Genomic DNA, 19,725 nt, shown 5'->3' on the forward strand with positions numbered 1-19,725 from the left:
ATATAAATATTCAACCATTTATTTGCTCATGCAATGTTTATGAATATTTGGATACTGTCTAATTGGGGGCTATTCTGCATAGTACTTCTCTGAACATTCTTATGCCTTTCTGGTTAAGTATATACCCAGATACATGTCAGATAGTGGTTTATATCAGTTTAAGTTCCCATCCTCAAAGAGAGAGGGTTCTAATTGCCCTCCATCCATGCCAATGCTTAGTGTCATCTCTTTTCATGTAAATCATTCTGGTGTGTACATATCACTATTGCATTGTTGTTCTTCTTAGCCTTAATAAATATAAAAGAATGCCTAATTTTATTCATGCATGCTTAACTTGAAGTATATTAAATGTCCTTCTTTTCAGTACTTTTGTCTTGTTTAAATAATATATGATAATAGTGATCCCGAACTATTCAATAATATACTAGCTTGAAAAAAGATTCTTGATTAATTGTAATTCTGCTAAGTTTAATCTAGGTTATTAACTATGAAAATTTAAAATAAAAATAATAAAGTCTTTACACTAATGTGAAACCTCATATTTAATGTTAAAAGAAAGTTTCATGGTTTATAAATAAAGCAAGATGTGAATCAAAGAAGTGTTTATTTAAAATTAAGAGAGAAGTCTCAATTTCCATTATGACAATATGTCTGTATTTCAAGAGAAACATAGAACTATCTTAAGGCAACCTTGTAGTATATTAGTTTGTTCTCACCCTGACAGCAACTGTTACTTCAACTCTTTACAGTAATAGGCTGCTGTTCTTTGAAGAGACTTTTGAAGAAAATAATATTTTCTCTTTTAATTATAACAGTTAAGCCTTTGAAAGGCTGTAGTTAACAGTAAAAAATCAAAATTAAAAAAAAAAAACAAAAAAATACTTTGCACCAAGCTGATTGTATCTCTAATTTGCATTAGTTGGCTTCAGGAATTTACATTCATAATTATTGAGTGATTGTATTTAGAGATCACATCCTTGGGTTCATATCCTTGCTGTATACTTAACCAACAATGCTGTTTTGGGAAAGTTGCTTAACCTATTCCTATCTTAGATTCCCCAATCTATAGCATGGGGATAATTATAGTACAAATATTATATGGTGTATTGGTCTAGGTCCTCCAAGAAGCAGATACCAAAGGAAGACTAAACACAAGAGGGATTTTATTAGGGAAATGCCTATGAGAGAAATTGGAGAGGAGTCTGAGTAAGGCTGAAAGAGCTGTTGGCCATGAAGCAAGTGTGACCTAGAGTGAAAGAGAGACAAAAGGAAGGTTGAGTGGAAGCTTTCTGGCATGATGTGCAGGCTAAGAAATGGTCAGCAAGGGCTCAGGGAATTCTGAGCCAACACAGGCCATCAAGGGAATCCCGTGTCTTCCAGCAATGGGTTTGTATTAGTACCTCTGCTGCACTCAGTCATTGGTTGGAGAAGAGAAAAAATAGATTTCAGAGCAAAGTAGCATTGACTAGTAGCCTAGTCAGTGATACTTCCTATACTTTGAGGTTTATGAGGCACGATCTCATGGCTACAATAAATGCTTCTCATGGAGATAAACTGACAGACTCCAAAGGAAGTCATTAAGACAATGCCTAGAATCATAGATGTGCATTTATTTAGTTATTTATTCATATTATTCAACATGATTATTAATAAATGAAACACTAATGAAAGACCCACATGCACCATCAGTTTGAAATATTTGAAAGGAATATATAACAGTGCTACCAAGACATTAAGGTGGCCGAGACAGTAAAGCATCTGCCCACAATGCAGAAGACCTGGTTTCGATCCCTGGGTCGGGAAGATCCCCTGGAGAAGGAAATGGCAACCCACTCCAGTACTCTTGCCTGGAAAATTCCATGGACTGAGGAGCCTGATAGGCTACAGTCCATGGGGGTCGCAAAGAATCAGACACGACTGAGCAACTTCACTTTCACTTTATGGTTTACTTGATTCTTTCTAACTGAAGAGCATTAGCATTAGTAGATGTTAATAACATATGCATAATTGTTTTCCCTCTACTATTTGTTATTGGATATTGCCAAGTTCCTAATTTATATTGGATTACCTAACTATAAACCTATTTCTGCATAAAGAAATGGATTCAAGTTTGTTTTAAAAATAAAAAGATTTATTAATATTTTTATTCTTGTCATATCCAATTGATGTTATCCTTATCAAAGAATTCCATCATTTATTATCATAGGAAGGACCAGATTTGTAATTGTTTTTGAAAATTGATCATTGAGTTTGCATTATCTTGCAAATAACTGAGTATTCTTTGAAACTCCTTTTATTTGGCCATATTCTCAACAGTGGAACCTGCTTTTATCTTTTCAAAGACTTTCCATTGCTGTAGAAAATTCAGAGGGTGCACATGGATAATTGTGACACTCTATTCAAACATAGAGAAAGCACATTACATTACAAATATGTGAAAATGCTTCCTGAAGTCTCTGAGGCCACTTTATATGATACTTTAATGTAAGCAGACATATTACTCAGAGGAGAGTCTTAAGCAAAAAGGGGATGGACTCTTCAGGGCATGTCCCCCGCCTCATACTGTCTCCCATTTGTTCTCTCCCTTTGTAAATGAAAGCCTAGATATTCTTCTCTTTCCATTTCCCCTGCTGGAAGGTCATTTTTTGCCCTGGAGTTCACATGAACTACATCATCTGAGACCTATCTTTTTCCCTAATACTCCAAGGACTAACTCAAGACATAATTTCTCCTTTAGTTTTCCCCTGAGTGTCTTGGTCCAAATGTCCTTCTCCATACGTTCAATGTTTTTTACTTGTGTTATCCTTACCTCTCACCAGGCATGTGCTTTTCCTTCTAACTAATCCTATGACATACTGAACATCTCTTTCATTCTTAGTGCTGTGCTTTAGCTATTTACTTGTCTTTATGCTATACCACACTGTCAGGAAAATGAGCATAAGTCATATTATTGGAATTTGAATTAAAACTTTTAAAAATAATAAAATGTAATGAATGAATGCATGAATGAACAAGTTAATTAATACATTGTATTCCCAGGTATATAAAGAACAGTGTGAGAAGACAAATTGAGTCTTGTACCTTCTTATAATCCCAGTCATGTAGCAAAGGACTGGAATATAGGAAGGGATACTTAGTACATCTTTGTGACTGGTGAATCTAAATATTTGCATGAATAATAAGTTGACATTATATTTCAATTATAACACACAAATATACACATATATATACTGAAGCTGAAGCACCAATATTTTGGCCACTTGATGCAAAGAGCCAACTCACAGGAAAGTACCCTAATGCTGGGAAAGATTGAGGGCAGAAGAAGGGAACGACAGAGGATGAGATGGTTGGATGGCATCACTGACTCAATGGACATGAGTCTGAGCAAACTCCGGGAGACAGTGACGGACAGGGAAGCCTGGAGTGCTGCAGTCCATGGAGTTGCAAAGAGTCAGACATTACTTAGCAACTGAGCAACAACAATGTATATGTGTGTGTGTATGTGTGTGTGTGTGCATGCATGTGTGTGTGTGTGCACGCTAGGTCGTTTTAGTCATGTTGATTCTGTGCGACCCTACGGACTATACCCTTCTAGGCTCCTCTGTCCATGGGATTCTCCAGGCAAGAATACTGGAGTGGGTTGCCATGCCCTCCTCCAGGGGATCTTCCTGACCCTCCAGGGGATCAAATCCATGTCTCTTATGTCTCCTGCATTGGCATGAGGGTTTTTTACCACTACCACCACCTGGGAAGCCCATGTGTATGTATGTAGGTATATACATGTGTATATATATGTGTGTGTGTGTGTGTGTGTGTGTGTGTATATATGTATATATATATATATATCTCCACTCTCTCTCTCACACGCACACACATATATATTTTCTTTTGTAGTCCAATATGTAAAATAATTTGAGATTCATCTAAATGCTGTATAAAACAAAATAAAGTGCTCAGATAATATGGATTCAGAATATGTATAATTCAGCAAGAAATTGTAAAATATTAGGATGTCTATTAACTTTTTCCAGCATATTGGTAAGTAGCATTAAAGACCCAATTTTTGGTTGGGTCTTTTGAGAGGATAACAATAAAATAGTCTCTATTTGCATGCTAAGTTTTTTACCGGGAAAATAAATATTGCAGCTGTGCCAGGTTTAATTCCAAGAAAAAATACATTATTATATATTCTTAAAGGAGTAAAAGTCTGAACTCAAATCTGTTCAAAAATTTTGGCAGAGAATACTGTGACCAGATTATTAAGTCACGTGTCTTTCACTTTTCACTTTGTTAGCTATACTCAGCGTGTTGTTGGAAATGGAATCAAAGCCCAATCTGGAAATCCTGAAGTTAAAGTCAAAGGAACCGATCCTGTGATAAATCAGATTATTGATAAACTGAGGCATGTTATTCAGGTAAGTGCTGATGTTCTATGTATTTTTATACTGAACGATACAGAATGAGTGATGGATGTGATCAATTTGTAAATCCTATCTGAAAATCCTATCTGAAGTTCAATATTGGAAGAAATTATTTGTATCTAGAGTTTTGTAAATACTTGGCTGAGTGATTTTCATATGTAGTGTGCAGCAGTATTTTAACAGATAGTTATATATCTATAGAAAGAGAACTTAGCTTTAGGATTTCAATAAATAATGAGACTCTCAGGATAAGCTTCATCCCTAACAAATATGGTAGAAAAAAGATGGGAAATCCTGTTATAGGTGATAAGAAATCGAGCTGCTGTGCAAAAATGAGTACACAGATTAAAGAAGACATATTCACAAAGGAATAAATAGATTCTCAAAATATAGGGTTTATTAAAAGTTCTTCACAGGAGGGTTTACTGATATGTGGCCCATTTGGCATAACATTTGCCCCTTCTTGCTTCATAACTTTCAAAACCATGTCGTTTTCAAAGTGGCAGCAGGAAATAATCCCACTTTTTTTTTTTTAGCACTCAAGTTAAATTGAGTCCCATTCTTTCATCTTTATATTAGTATGCAGATCTCCAATTATTCATGCTTAAGTTTCCTTCTAGAGTTATAAAAGATATCAAATAAAATGCCACCTTTGAGATCTGTCTTTTTAAAGTCTACTAGGATGATATGATTGAAGTTTAGATTTTTACAGAAGATAGCAGAAAGTAATATTTTGTACAGGTTTTGCTACAATAGCCACCTTTAATGTCTTAGAACATGTTCCCTCCTGAAAAGATCAGGAGAAATTTTGTTTTTGCCGGACTTCTGACTGCTGGTAATATGTGAGTGTCCTGGCAGGGGGAGTTGTAATATCCGGTGCAGTTAACAGGATCCACGACAGGATCAGGTTTGAAAAGGTTTGGAAAGTCATCTTCTGGAAGTGAGAATTTATTAATTTGGGACAAAGTATGGAACAAGGGAGGGAGTAGAAATAGGAACATATTTCAGAATTTAATCTGTAGATTTAGGTGATCACTTATTTATGCTTGGTAGTTCATTTTTTAAAAATCATTATAGATATTAAATGCATTTATTGACAGTACTATAAAAATGCCTTCTCTCATCATAGGGATAAACAATCATTCCTCTTGTCCTTTTTTGCATATCTAAGTATATGTTTAGCAAAATATTTCTTAATAGCCCTCAAACACCTTTCTTCTTGGTCTGTCATTGAACACACCTCATTTTCCACACTGTAATCTTTGCACTTAGAGTCATTCAACAAGTAGGTAGGGATTTTCCTGTGAAAAAAAACCACTTTGTAAATGTCTTAATCATTAATTTATGCCAAGTATTTAATGAATATTTACTGAGTTCCCACCGTAGACCTGGTTCTACACAAGGCATTGAGGTTACATGAGTGAACAAAGCAGACACAACCCTGCCCTTGTCAGGTTTATATTCTGAGAAAAAAAGAAAATGCGATGCCGATAACTAAAAATAGAGACAAATCAAGAAAATAGAGCAGGATGAGGTCGGAAAGGCACTTGAGAGAGTGCTAGTGGAGGCCTCTCTGGGGGTGGGGAGGATACTGCTGGGTTGAAACTGAGTGGCAAGGAGTCACTGGAAAGGAAGAAATCATAGGAAAATCTGGGAGAACTGTGTTTGAGACAGAGGAACTAATGCATTCAGGCACTTGTGGCAGGAGTAGGTTAAATGTATTCGGAGGACAAACAGAGAACCATGTCACTGAAGCAAAACAAGTACAGGGGAAAAAAGAACATGAATTAAATTAAGGGGAATCTGATAGGCTCTGGTAGGGCGTTTCAGATTTCTCCTAAGTAGGAAAGGAAACCATTTAAAGGCTTTGGGCAGAAGATGGTACAATTTAATTTATGTTTTATAAAGATAATTTTGCCTTTACAATGGAAAATTTGACCCTGAGGAGCATGAATAGAAAAAGAAAGGGACATAGGCAGTAAATCATGGCGATTGGGACTAGAATAAAAAGAGTGAATAATATGAGAAGTGGATGGATTTGGATGAATTTACGGTGAGTGGAGTTATCAGGAATTGTTGATGGATTGGAAATTGGAGCAACGGAAAGAGAGTATAAGGATGATAAATAGGTTTGGTGAGGTGATAGTATCATTACGTGAAAGAAAGGAATTCTTGAAGTGGAGGAGGTCTGGGGTTTGGTTGTTGGGTTTGGTTGGCCGTGAATGGTTCTCTTAAATTTGAGATGCCTGTTAGACTTCCCAGAGGTGTACCCAGCGTTCTTTGATGGTCCCAGGACTGGAAGTCCACATTTGGGAACATCACTATACAGATACTATTTAAGTCATGAGACTGTATGTGGTTGCTATTTTCCTGTTAGAATTTATACTGAAACCATTAGAGGAGAATATAAAACAGCAGAATGCCATGAAAAATGTATACTGTGAAAATCTTCAAATGGAAAAATCATTTATTTAAATGTATGTGGTGCCTTATAGATACTTAGAAAGTTGATCTTAGACAGACAAAGTATCTAGTAATATTAACTTTTTGTGGCTGAGCTGGTAAAGAATCTGCTTGCAATCTTGCCCACAGTAGTAGATATAATGGTCATCTGAGTTAAATTTACCTATTCCAGAGACTCCTAATATTCCAAAGACTCCTAATAATAGGAATATCTGGTAGATATAAATCTTTTCACAACTTTTTTCTCTTGCCATTAATTTCTGTGTATTGTAACCAAGAGTCCTTTCATTAATAATTTTAGGTACTTTGATAAATCTTGCTAAATTTTTCTCCTTGAAAATTATAGGAATTTATACGTGAAGCAAAGTGTATGTGTCAGCTTCCCCTACATATTGAGGGTATATGTGAGATCCTGGCAGTGACTGCACATCGGTGCTAGGAAATAGTATGGTGCTCTAGGGACCATAGTAGCAGCATTTTAGGAATGTTACCCTGAGTTCATCACCTGGGCGTACTCTAAGAAAGGCCAAAAATGAATATTTTTATTAGAAAACAGTTTATAAAAATTTCCAAGTTTTCCTAGAGAAAGGTCATAGCAAAAACAGCCTTAATATTATTTAATTGATTAGAATAAGCCCTATGTTTAATCCCTGCCAAAAAAAAAAAAAATTGAAAGAAAATTCAATATAAATGAAACTCTGGGTTATAGCTTGGTCCTCAGGGACTATCTCAAGCACTTCAAAGTCCACTCAGTGCCTCTGCAGATTCTTCTGAATTGAGAACAAGACCTTGGAGACAAGAAGGTAGCCAATCCCGGTTTTCCTTCATCTGTGATTCTGGCGTCTGTCACTAGACAAGCCACCATACAAACCCTCAGAGGTAATATCTACAGTTTCCTACATTCCACAGTCACTGTGTGAAGTGGGCATTGCTTTCGCTTTTGAAAACTACCTGTAATAAATATAATTTAGCCATTAACCTTCCAGTGAGGAATTGTCTAACGGTAGGAATTTTAAAAGATTAACATAAACTTTCTTCAGATGCTTGCAGCAGCTTAAACTGCCTTTTGATAATAGTTTGGACGGGCTTCCTTCCCAGGTGGCCCTAGTGGTAAAGAATCCTCCTCCCAATGCCTGAGACATAGAGATGCAGTTTTGATCCCTGGGTTGGGAAGATCCCCTGGAGAAGGGAATGGCAACTGACTCCAGTATTCTTGCCTGGGAAAATCCCATGGACAGAGGAGCCTGGCGGGCTACAGTCCATGGGGTCGCAAAGAGTCGGGCACAACCGAGCACATGAACACAATAGATTGGAAATAGCACTTGATTCCTTTTAGAACATCTGAGAGAATAAATATATGAAAGTTTTAATTCAGATTTTTTCTTCTAGTAAACTTATTCTGAAACTTCTTGTTCATATTGACTACGTTTAGGCAATGTTGTCAGCAAAAAAGTCATAGTTATGCAGCAATTTATCTATAAGCATTAAATAACATCTATTATTTTTCAAATAAAATGATGTCAGTGGTTAAAATCCTAACTGCTAAGCACTGTTAGCTGTGAACGATAATGACCCATTGCTTAGAAGCTACTTTACCTGCTTTCAATATGAAACATAAAAAGTAATATCATAGTAATTTTCTATAAATTTTTTATTGCAAAACCAATGTTACAGTGTTGCTAAAAGTAGTAGATTTAAGTAATATTTTATTTCTTTGAACAATTCCAATACATATAAGTTACTATTGGTTTCTATTAAATATTCATTTTTATAGAGAGACTATAACTTCTTTAGAAAAATGTCTTCCTGTACAAAATAAATTTGATTTTTAAATGTGAGAAAAGCAATGATCATAACCATTTGTTTAAAGTTACAAAATATGTAGATATTTTATAATATATATTTCAGTAATCACAACCTGCTGGGTTCAAGCAGAGATGAGAGACTTTTATGTGGGAAAAAACAATGCTAAATTGCCTTTTTGCTTTTATTTCAAATGTTTTCCTAAGATACCAGTATGATACATAGTAACTTTATAGCTATGATATGCTATGATGAAATTCTAATTGAGATCTCAATGGCTAAGGTTAGCATTTATAAATATAAAATATAATGACACAGGATTTTAAAAATACATTAGTATCTCAAAATTTCTGAATTCTGAAACTATCTAAACTTTTTTCATTAAATCACCTACTATAAAATGCTTTTAGGAAACCTTTTCCTGTTAATAACTTTTCACTGCTACAAAGAGCCAGTTGGTCAATTCCTAATTAGAAACTATTTGACCACAAAGTGTCAGCTGACTGTGAACTTCTTCCACTTGTACCAACTTCCTTCCTTGTTCAGAAAATCACTACAGCACCCAGACTCCTTCCTCCTGATCTCTGCTACACACCAATGTCATGTCCCCAGGCTCACTGTATTAATATTCCAGAAGGATAGTCACTTCTTGATTTTGTATTAGCAATGCAGTAGTGACCAAAGCCCATTTAATTTTTGGTTCAGCAGAAAATATTTGAAATGCACTGAATAATTTTGAACGGTTATCTAATTTAGCAATTTGTTTGGTCTGAGTAAAGTCAATGGAAGGTTGCTTTCTGAAGTGTTTAGTATAATGCACTCACTTCACTATTGGCCATTTCATTAAAAAAATCAATTGTCAGCATAAAACCCACCATTTCAATTAGTGTAAAATCAACTAGAAATGCAAGTTTAAAATCTCTTTTTGAAAGTAATGGGATTTGGATTGGCCATTTGTAATTTATATATTATCATTTAAAGAGTATGTAGCTGTTTTGTGTTGGGTAAAATTTTGACTCTGTATTTACTCTGATGCTGGTACATCATCATTACCTAGTAAGATTTAAGCCATTTATTTGCCAGGTTTTGTTTATCAAACATTGAAAAAATTTTGGACAGACTTTTATACTTTTTATTTAGGTGATTAGAACAAACAACAGCCATTTAAGGATTAAAATATTTAATCTTTCTGTTTAAAATGCAATGTGAAGTATGGCTTGTTTCACAAAATGAGATTCCAAATGATAGCCATCTCTCACTGAAATCAGATTTCTATAGCTTTATATTGTAAATAGTTCTCATTTATAAGTAAGAAAAGTGATATTTGACAATTAGTAGATGTAACTACCCATTCAGTAACTTTAAAAAACTAAAATAAATTTTCTTTTAGTTCAATAAAATTCACTTGCCACAGTATAGCTAGGCGCTAAAGGCCATGCCTTTTGAGTTATCACAAGGCAAATGACCAAATTCCAGCTCTTGTAGGCACTGGGTGTGTGCTGAGAGCCACTTTATTGGTATCTTTGTCTCAAAATAATTTTGATTTATATCAAAAAGACAAATAGCGAATGTAGGATGTAAAGAAAGTGGAGCCCTCAAACATTGTTGGTGGAATGTAAAATTTTACAACTACTTTGAAAAATAGGTAGTTCTCCCAAAGATTAAACATAGACTTACTATATGCTCAGAAATCCCACTGCTATGTACACATCCAAGAGAGAAGAAAGCCTATGTTTACACAAAATTTTGTACACAGATGTTGATAGCATTATTCAAAAAGTAGAAGTAACTCCTTTTTCCCCTTTGCAGTCTGGAAGTGTATTTTCTGGGGAAAAACTCTAATAGGATGATTCTTGGCTTATAACTGCTGCCAGGATACAGAGCAGAGTGAATCACAAGACATGAAACAGAGGGGCTAAGTGAAAAGTCACAAACTGACCAGCTTATTTGCAGAATGCCAGCATGTAAGTGGAGAAGGCAATGGCACCCCACTCCAGTACTCTTGCCTGGAAAATCCCATGGACAGAGGAGCCTGGTGGGCTGTAGTCCATGAGGTCGCTAAGAGTCGGGCACGACTGAGCGACTTCACTTTCACTTTTCACTTTCATGCATTGGAGAAGGAAATGGCAACCCACTCCAGTATTCTTGCCTGGAGAATCACAGGGACAGAGGAGCCTGGTGGGCTGCCGTCTATGGGTTTGCACAGAGTCCGACATGACTGAAGCAACTTAGCAGCAGCAGCATGCAATTACAAACCACTCATGTAGAAAATTAGATAACTCTTATTTGAAGAAACTGATCAATTCTAGGGCAAATAATTCCATATACCAATTGGGTTTACACCCATTGCTGGTGAAATCCTCTATTATACCTTATACATATACAATAATTTCCAGGTAGTTTCTAATGCCCAGTATCAGTAGACAATTAAGGATCACTGGTGCACTGAAGAAAAGTATGAAAAAACATGCTAAAGCATAATACTAACAAAAAAGAAATGAGAAAATACAGACAAAATAGGAAGAAGCAAATACACAAAAGCTACATGGGTGTATGTGTGCTCAGTCATGTCTGACTCTTTGTAACCCTGTGGACTGTAGCCCACCAGTCTTCTCTGTCTATGGGGTTTTACAGGCAAGAATACTGGAGTGGGTTGCCATTTCCTTCTCCAAGGGATCTTCCCAACCCTGGGATCAAACCCATGTTTTCTGCATCTCCTGGAGATGTTGGAGGGCAGATTCTTTACCACTAGTGCCACTTGGGAAGTCCAAAAAGCTATATGAATACCCTCCAAAAAATTCATAAATAAATTGTATCCTTAAAACAATAATATGTTGCTTCTAAAAAATTAATTAAAGAATAAGAAAAAGCTTCTGGAAATTAAGAATATGTAAAAATTTACAATTCAATATATGGGTTTTAAAGATAAAGTCGAAGAAATATTCTGTAAAATAATGACACAAAAAAGAAAGAAGGAAATGGAGAAGTAAAATGATGATATGTTAAAATTTTATTCTAGAAGATCCTTATAATAAGAATTTCTTAGAAAAGAACCAAACTAATACAAAGAAGGAATTTATCATTTAAATAATAAATCATTTTTTTCCAAAAATGAAAAGTTATGATTCCAGATTGAATCCACCAAGCAACCATTACAATAAATGAACACATATACACATACAAAAATAATTATGAAATTTTTGAATATTGAAAAGAAGATACTAAAATCTTCCAGTGGAAGAAAACAACTGAACAAAATACATGCAAAGAAAGGTGATTAGATCTGTAATTTCTTATTGGTAGGAATACTAGAAGCAAATGGAAAGGCAATACCTTCAAATTATGGGACAAATGATTTCTGACCTGAAATTCTATACGTAGTTGAAATAGCAATCAAGTATAAGGGTATATTAAAAAGTTTTACTGATAAGTAAAAATACACAAATTTATATATTGTATACCTTCTGTGTAAAGCTTTGGCAAACAGTAATTAAGAAATGAGAAGATACAGGGTCCAGGAAACATGACATTGAATACATCAGATTAGGGAAAAGGATGACTATGGGAGGGAATTTTGCAAGCCAGAAAGAAAAAAAAAGAATCACTAACTTGAAGCAATGTGTTGGAATTTATGGGGGGGGCGGGGAAGTATTTGGCAGATTTGCTAGAGCATTTGAGAAAAAAATTAGATAGATACAAGGCAAAGTCTGCAAATTGATAGGTCCTATGGCAATTATAGGGTCTTCCAGGTGGTGCCTGCCAATGCAGGAGACATAAGTGACTCAGGTTCGATCCCTGGGTTGGGAAGATCCCTTGAAGTAAGAAATGGCCACCCACTCAAGTATTCTTGCCTGGAGAATCCCTTGGACAGAGCAGCCAAGTTGCCTGTGGTCTGTGGGGTCTCAAAAGGTCAGACATGACTGAGGCAACTGAGCATGCAAGCAAATAGCAATTGTAGATTATAGGAAAGCCAAAACCTTTTCATGAAAAGATATATAATCATAGTACACTATTTTCCTAAACTGAATAAGATATTTGTAGATACAACTATTACTGTAATCACAACTTTGCTAAAATTAATAAATTATTGGATGGGGAAAAGGAAAGTGGAATATATTGGTATAACAGAAAATCAATAATTATTGCTAAGACGATAGTAAGAAACAGAAAAGTTACCTATTGAATAAAGACATGTAAGGTTAATGCTAGAACAATCAGTTGGGTTGATTATTACTACCCACAGGAGCAGAAAACATGGTCTATAAAGTGCTTTGGCTGTAGGAATATTTTTTTTTAATTTTAATAGACATTTGGTACTACTCATTTTTAAATAAATATATTTATTATCCTGACCATTATAAATATAATTAAAAAAAAACAAAAGACAAACTCTGCATCATGTTTTATGTGGAACTGCATCATTTGGTCTTTTATATCTCAAACCTGCTCCTCCTCTTTTTACACTATTCTTATATCTACTCTCCCTATACTCCTCATTATTTCAATTCTTTCAATATCCCAGGTTCTTTCTTACTTCTAAGTCTTCCATTCTCTCTCTCTCTTTTATTTTTAAGAAAAACACTTTTACTTGGGAAAAACTGCATCTCTTTTTTCTGTATCTCATAGTCACTCATGATGTCTCAGTTTCCCCAGTGAAGAGCATATGTATTCCTATGTTCTTTTTGGCACTCTGTAACTGACTTACAAGAGCACTTTAGAGAAGAGAAATTAAAAAAAAAAAAAATCAACAACCAGGATATTGATCATATCCACAGTGACCTCTTTTTCTCTGTACCCATTTTCTGTACCCAAAATATCTTGGTTAGTCCACTAATTATTTCTGACCTTAAAATTTGTCTTCCTATTCACTGATTTTAGTGTTTTGAAACATATCTACCAAACTTGACTGATTTTTAAGTTTGAAATTGGCCAGTATATTTGCTCCGATTAAGTATTGCTGAGAAACTTCTCCTCTAGCTTTTTTCTGGATATTAATTCAGGTTCATAGTTTTACCACTCATTGAATTTTGGTTACCTGGGGTTATAGTCATTCATAAAGCTTCCCAATCAAACACCCCAGCTTTGCTCTTCTTGTTATTCACAGTTTTCTGGGTCATGTGCTGTCCTCTCCTGGCAAATGTCACAACTTGACTCCCAATACCCCCAAAATCTGGCATGCAAAATGAACCCACCTAATGATCATGGCATCTGGTCCCATCACTTCATGGGAAATAGATGGGGAAACAGAGGAAACAGTGACAGACTTATTTTGGGGGGCTCTAAAATCACTGCAGATGGTGATGGCAGCCATGAAATTAAAAGATGCTTACTCCTTGGAAGGAAAGTTATGACCAAACTAGATAGCATATTCAAAAGCAGAGACATTACTTTGCCAACAAAGATCCATCTAGTCAATGCTGTGGTTTTTCCAGTGGTCATGTATGGATGTGAGAGTTGGACTGTGAAGAAAGCTGAGCGCCGAAGAATTGATGCTTTTGAACTGTGGTGTTGGAGAAGACTCTTGAGAGTCCCTTGGACTGCAAGGAGTTCCAACCAGGCCATTCTAAAGGACACCAGTCCTGGGTGTTCATTGGAAGGACTGATGCTAAAGCTGAAACTCTAATACTTTGGCCACCTCATGCGAAGAGTTGACTCATTGGAAATGAGTCTGATGCTGGGAGGGATTGGGGGCAGGAGGAGAAGGGCACGACAGAGGATGAGATGGCTGGATGGCATCACCGACTCGATGGACATGAGTTTGAGTGAACTCCGGGAGTTGGTGATGGACAGGGAGGCCTGGCATGCTGCGATTCATGGGGTCGCAAAGAGTCCGACAGGACTGAGTGACTGAACTGAACTGAACTGAATGATCTTTGGTAACACTCCTTTGCCGTATGATTGGCTCATGCATAGTTCAGCTTTCAGCATGCATCTTATGGGCCATAATGCTTTGCAGACTCAATAAATGTACCCTATAATCACTTGAATGTCATTTTATGAATGTATTTTGAAGATGTAATTTGGCAGAGCAGAATGCATCTGTATATATCTTGCAGGTAAGTGGTCCTTAACCAGAAAGTGAAAGTGAACTCGCTCAGTCGTGTCTGACTCTATGAGACCCCATGGACTACTGTAACTTACCAGGCTCCTCTGTCCATGGGATTCTCCAAGCAAGAATACTGGAGTGGGTTGCCATTTCCTGCTCCAGGGGATCTTCCTGACCCAGGGATCGAACCCGGGTCTCCCACACTACAGGCAGACGCTTTACCGTCTGAGCCATCAGGGAAGCTCCTTAACCAGATGGCCCCCCCGATAGTTTTGAAGCAGTGAATGCACCTTGAAAATAGGCTGACTTATGAGAGGAGAAGGGTCACGGGGAATCAATGGGAAAGTTTCTTAGGCACAGGAATATTGAAGAAGTGAAATAAATACTGTATAAAGATTCATTAAAAACTATGCTAAGTAAAAGTCCTATGATAAAATGATAAAATTATAATATGAATTATAATAACCTTAAGAAATGTGATAAGTCCTATGAATGTAAATTCTGCCTCTGTTGTGTGTTTAGCATTGATGTGGTAGAAACTTAATCGGTTTCATTAGAAATAAAACAAATCAGGAGTTTTATAGTAACAAGTTTGAAGAGGCACTTATATACCTTTATATAAGGCAGATCATTTACTATTTCTGAAAATGATCATTTTGAAATTTTATATCTGGAAATATATTATCAAGCCAACCCTGAAACTCATTAAACAGATGGTAAAATCTAATTTAACTTCCTTTAACGCTCCTTTTCTTTTTATCTTATAAAGCAATTGAGCTTGTCAGCTTTTAATTACAAAAGAGTAATTTAAATTTTTTAGATATGTATAACAAACCAGGATAGTTGCTAAATTTACTATATCCTAGTGACTTCCTATTGTGCACATTGATTTTAATTTAATGATAAGAAAATCCTCTTAAGATTTTTGTGAAAAAAATCACATTATCAGAAGAGTAGTTAAAATTTATACAAAATAAATGTTCTTGAGGCACGAAATAGATCTTGAAATGAGACCTAATTCTTAAAGATTTTAAAATATTTGATTTGCACCCATTAAAATTTAGGAGAAGGCAATGGCAACCCACTCCAGTGTTCTTGCCTGGAGAATCCCAGGGACGGGGGAGCCTGGTGGGCTGCCGTCTATGGGGTCGCAGAGAATCGGACACGACTGAAGTGACTTAGCAGCATTAAAATTTATACGAAGTTTAAATTTTATATTTTCCCATTTTTTAAAAAGTGTGAAACATGCCTCAATAATATCAAAGTGAGTTATTTACACGTTTTAATTGTGAAGTATCTATGTTTTGACTGTGTACTGTGTTCTTTCATTGATAAAAATTGAGTAGCAAAATTATTATGTCATCCAAGGACACAGTAAGCTTATTATAAAACTTATTTTCAATGTCTATTTTACAAATATTCTCACGATTAGAAAATTTTTCATGTTTTTATGCTAATTCATTATAGCATCATCTTTTAACCCAATCTTAAAAATACCTCTTTTTCTGATATTTTAAAATATATTGCATCTCAATATGTAGCTTCATTTCTTGAGTTTGTAACAAGGGAAAATATTCAAAGTATTATCCATTTAAAACAAACCTTTATGTATAATGCCGCTTGTGATACCTTTTGATTACCATCTCCATTATATCATGGGCCAGACTTGTATTTACTCATTGTGTCTAGAAGAGAGCATGCAAACATAAGAATTTCAATATCTGTTGAATGAATGAATGAAGTTCATAATTAAATTGATCACTACATGTAAAATTTAAATGGAACAGAAAAGTGAATGTTCCCAATGATCAAATACTAACTTTTTAATATCATTTTAATTACAAATAAGATACTTTCAGTCTTGGATGACAATTTCAAAATGTCTGTACTGTTTTACTCATTTGTTGATTCATTTACTCACTGAACAAAGTGGTTTAGTAGCCCCTAGGAGCCAGGTACAGTAATAGATACAGGGAGTACACAAAATGATTTAAATGAGAATGTTGATGAGAATGTGTATTGCACTTAAGAACTAGTCTGCTGCTGATCAAGTTAGGGAAGGGAGTCTGACCATATTTCTTTACTTCATTCAACAAATATTATTGAGGCTGTACTATGGATCAGGAGATTTCCTAAGTAGTGGATATACAAAATTGAATAAGACTGTATCTACTTGTAGCAAAACATTGCTATAATAAAAAAGATAAAGAAATTCATTTTGTGAGATTTCTGATCTAGCTTCAGAGAATTTATCCCAGTTCCAGGAATGTAGAAGGCATTCAACTGAGGTTGAATATGAAATGAAGGAGAAGATATTTCATAAAGTACTGTGGTGCCACTTCAGTTAGAATATAGTTATAACTTATTTTTAAAACATGATGTGCACATAAAAGATGTGATGATTGAATAACAGAAATGTTGGACAATGATGCCTTTGAAGCAGTCAAACTATTCTCTACATGGTTTAAAAACCATGTAAAACGTAGAGAAATATATTAGTAAGCATTTTTCTTGTTCACGCATCTGCGGTCAGCTGCGATTCAGCCGATCTACATCGGGTTGAGCTGGGACGTGCTTGAAGTCCAGATCTGTTGCACATGTTAGTCATCCTCCTGTGGTCAGAGAACTGAAAGCATGTTAATACTATGACAGGACTTCAAACCCATCTATGCAAAAGCATACTAGGCTTCGGCTGCAGTAGATTCTCTAAGATAAACCTTTGGCCAAAGCAAAGTTGCACAGCAAAGACCAAAGTGAGAGCTATAACCCTCTCCACCAGCAACCTCTCTACCAGGGATGGAGCTGGGAGTGAGAGTGAGCAATTGGCCCCAAATGATCTAATTACTTGTTTGAATAGGCTTTGCCTAGATATAATACAATACAAAGCTCCTATTTGAACTCTTCCTTCATACTCATGGTGCTACCTATTTTCCCCTCTGATTATATTCTTATGAACTTTCTTCCTGTACAAACCTGAAAACTGTATGCTTAAATGTATTAGATCAGGAAAGGCATAACTTAAATCATCACATGAGAAATATTTCTCAATATTTTTAGTGTTTTGTGTGATTGTTGGTAATATTATGAGAGCAAATTACTTGTGATAATAGAATTTAGGTCTAAGTCAGATATTGATTTATTTTAACAAACTACACAAATCAGAGTAAATTACAAGTAAATAAATTATGTTTGAACTACTTATTTGAACTGAAAATGAGATTGGGTTTTCATGTTAAACATTTGGACTTTAATTATTTTGTTAGGATTGGTTTATTAAGACATAATTAGTAAAATTATCAGTAGAAAAACATGTTGTTCTATAATTAAATTATTTAAATAATCACTTCTTGATGTCTTAATAGGCTAGATTTCTTAATTCATTAAAGCTGATAAGAGGTCTCTGTAAATACAATTTATTATCAGTAAGTTTGCTTTTCTAGAAATGATAGAAAATTTAGAACTCTGCAATAACATTTAATAACAATATGCTATTCTGATATTGACGCATGACGTTTATCTACAAAACATGCAAGAAGGCAGAAATATAGGTAATTAGAATGATTGCAACCTGTTCGCCTTGGCAATTACCAACAGTAGTAGAATTTTTGTATCTTTAGAAAAACAGATAATTTTAGAGTTGGACTCAGTTCCATTTTCAATCTAGAAAGTACAACTTATATACTGAGGTTATGTTAATAGAGTACCAGTGTTTCCAAACATAATGCATTATTTTCTGTTTCTTCTATTCCATACTGAAAATTTGTTTAACAAAACAAGCTACTCAATCTTATACTATAGAGAAACTAGTATAGACATCTTAGACTCTTCCTCCTAACCCATGAAATTTATCGCTGCGATACAAAGATGGAAGTGAAGTCTTTGGGAAAGTGCATACTTTACTAATAATTATTTCTTTTCCTTTAAGAAAATACCTTAATGGACAGGAGTATGGAAATGTCCAAGAGATGTTCTTGAAGTATCTGGAGCAATATTCCTCCTAGCACATATTCCTAGCGAACTCAACAAATAGATCCATTTAAGTGAAATGAACTCTGTGCAACTGATTTTGCATGTGAGATTGTGTGTTCGTATGTATCTACACACATATCTGTGTATTCTCATCTGTCTGTTAGGGAATTGTCAAGTTGAATTGACTGATAACTCCACTGTGTTTAAGAAACATAACCTGATAAACAGACAGTCTTAACAAGAAAAAGAACAACAAAACACCTTGGTTGTTCCCAATACTTCTCACTGCATGTCAGCCACTTTCTCCCCGACTCTATCTCTGGCAAAACTAGTCTCTAAACACCTGTTTCACTCAGAGACACTAGTTGTTGTAATTGACTTTAATAAACATTTTACTCTACCTACTTTTTATCCTATTGTAATTTTATATGATATCCCCCAGGGGATCAAGCAGAAGGGCTTATATGGAGTATTTCATGTGACTTCATGAAGTAAAGAAAGAAAAGTTGTTTTTATAATGTGATCAGATTGATAGACTGTCCTTCTATTAAGCAAGTAACCATGCATTAAGTTTTAGTATGGTAGATCAGAGTGAAGAATTCTCAAAGTTTATTTGTTGTGGCAGCCAACTGTTGGTCACGTTGCACATTTCAAAGTTACAAAGGAGCCTCATGGTAGTACAAATGCAGGTCAGGAGAATTTTAAGTGAAGCCAGAGCAAGAGTTTCAGAAGTTGACAATATCAGCAAAGCAACCTCTGGAAGGAAGCAGGCACCCAGGGGACTCTAGAAATCATTTTTCAAATCCTATATGCCTGGGATTTCTGACATTGTTACCCCATTCTCCTTTACTAAGATGTAACTTAGGGTTACAATATCAAAAATTAATTAAAAAATAAAAACAGAGGAGGTAGTGGGAGGGAGGCTCCAGAGGGAGGAGATAATATATATACTTATAGCTGATTCACGTTTTTGTAAGGAGAAACCAACACAACATTGTAAAGTAATTATCCTCCAATTAAAAA

The 19,725-nt window shown here is 35.3% G+C and overlaps 1 protein-coding gene across 8 annotated transcripts in view; it reads left to right on the forward strand.

The window, feature by feature from the left end:
- GPC5 (glypican 5) overlaps positions 1-19,725 on the forward strand; it is a 1,566,851-nt gene that overhangs the window by 534,082 nt on the left and 1,013,044 nt on the right. For all 8 annotated transcript variants that reach the window (XM_061435203.1, XM_061435206.1, XM_061435202.1 and 5 more), the window contains one exon: positions 4,295-4,415. In XM_061435203.1, coding sequence (XP_061291187.1) covers positions 4,295-4,415 — 121 coding nt within the window. The remainder of the gene's footprint in view (positions 1-4,294; positions 4,416-19,725) is intronic.

The sequence above is a fragment of the Bos javanicus genome, chromosome 12 (genome assembly GCF_032452875.1).
Source record: "Bos javanicus breed banteng chromosome 12, ARS-OSU_banteng_1.0, whole genome shotgun sequence".
NCBI lineage: Eukaryota > Metazoa > Chordata > Mammalia > Artiodactyla > Bovidae > Bos > Bos javanicus.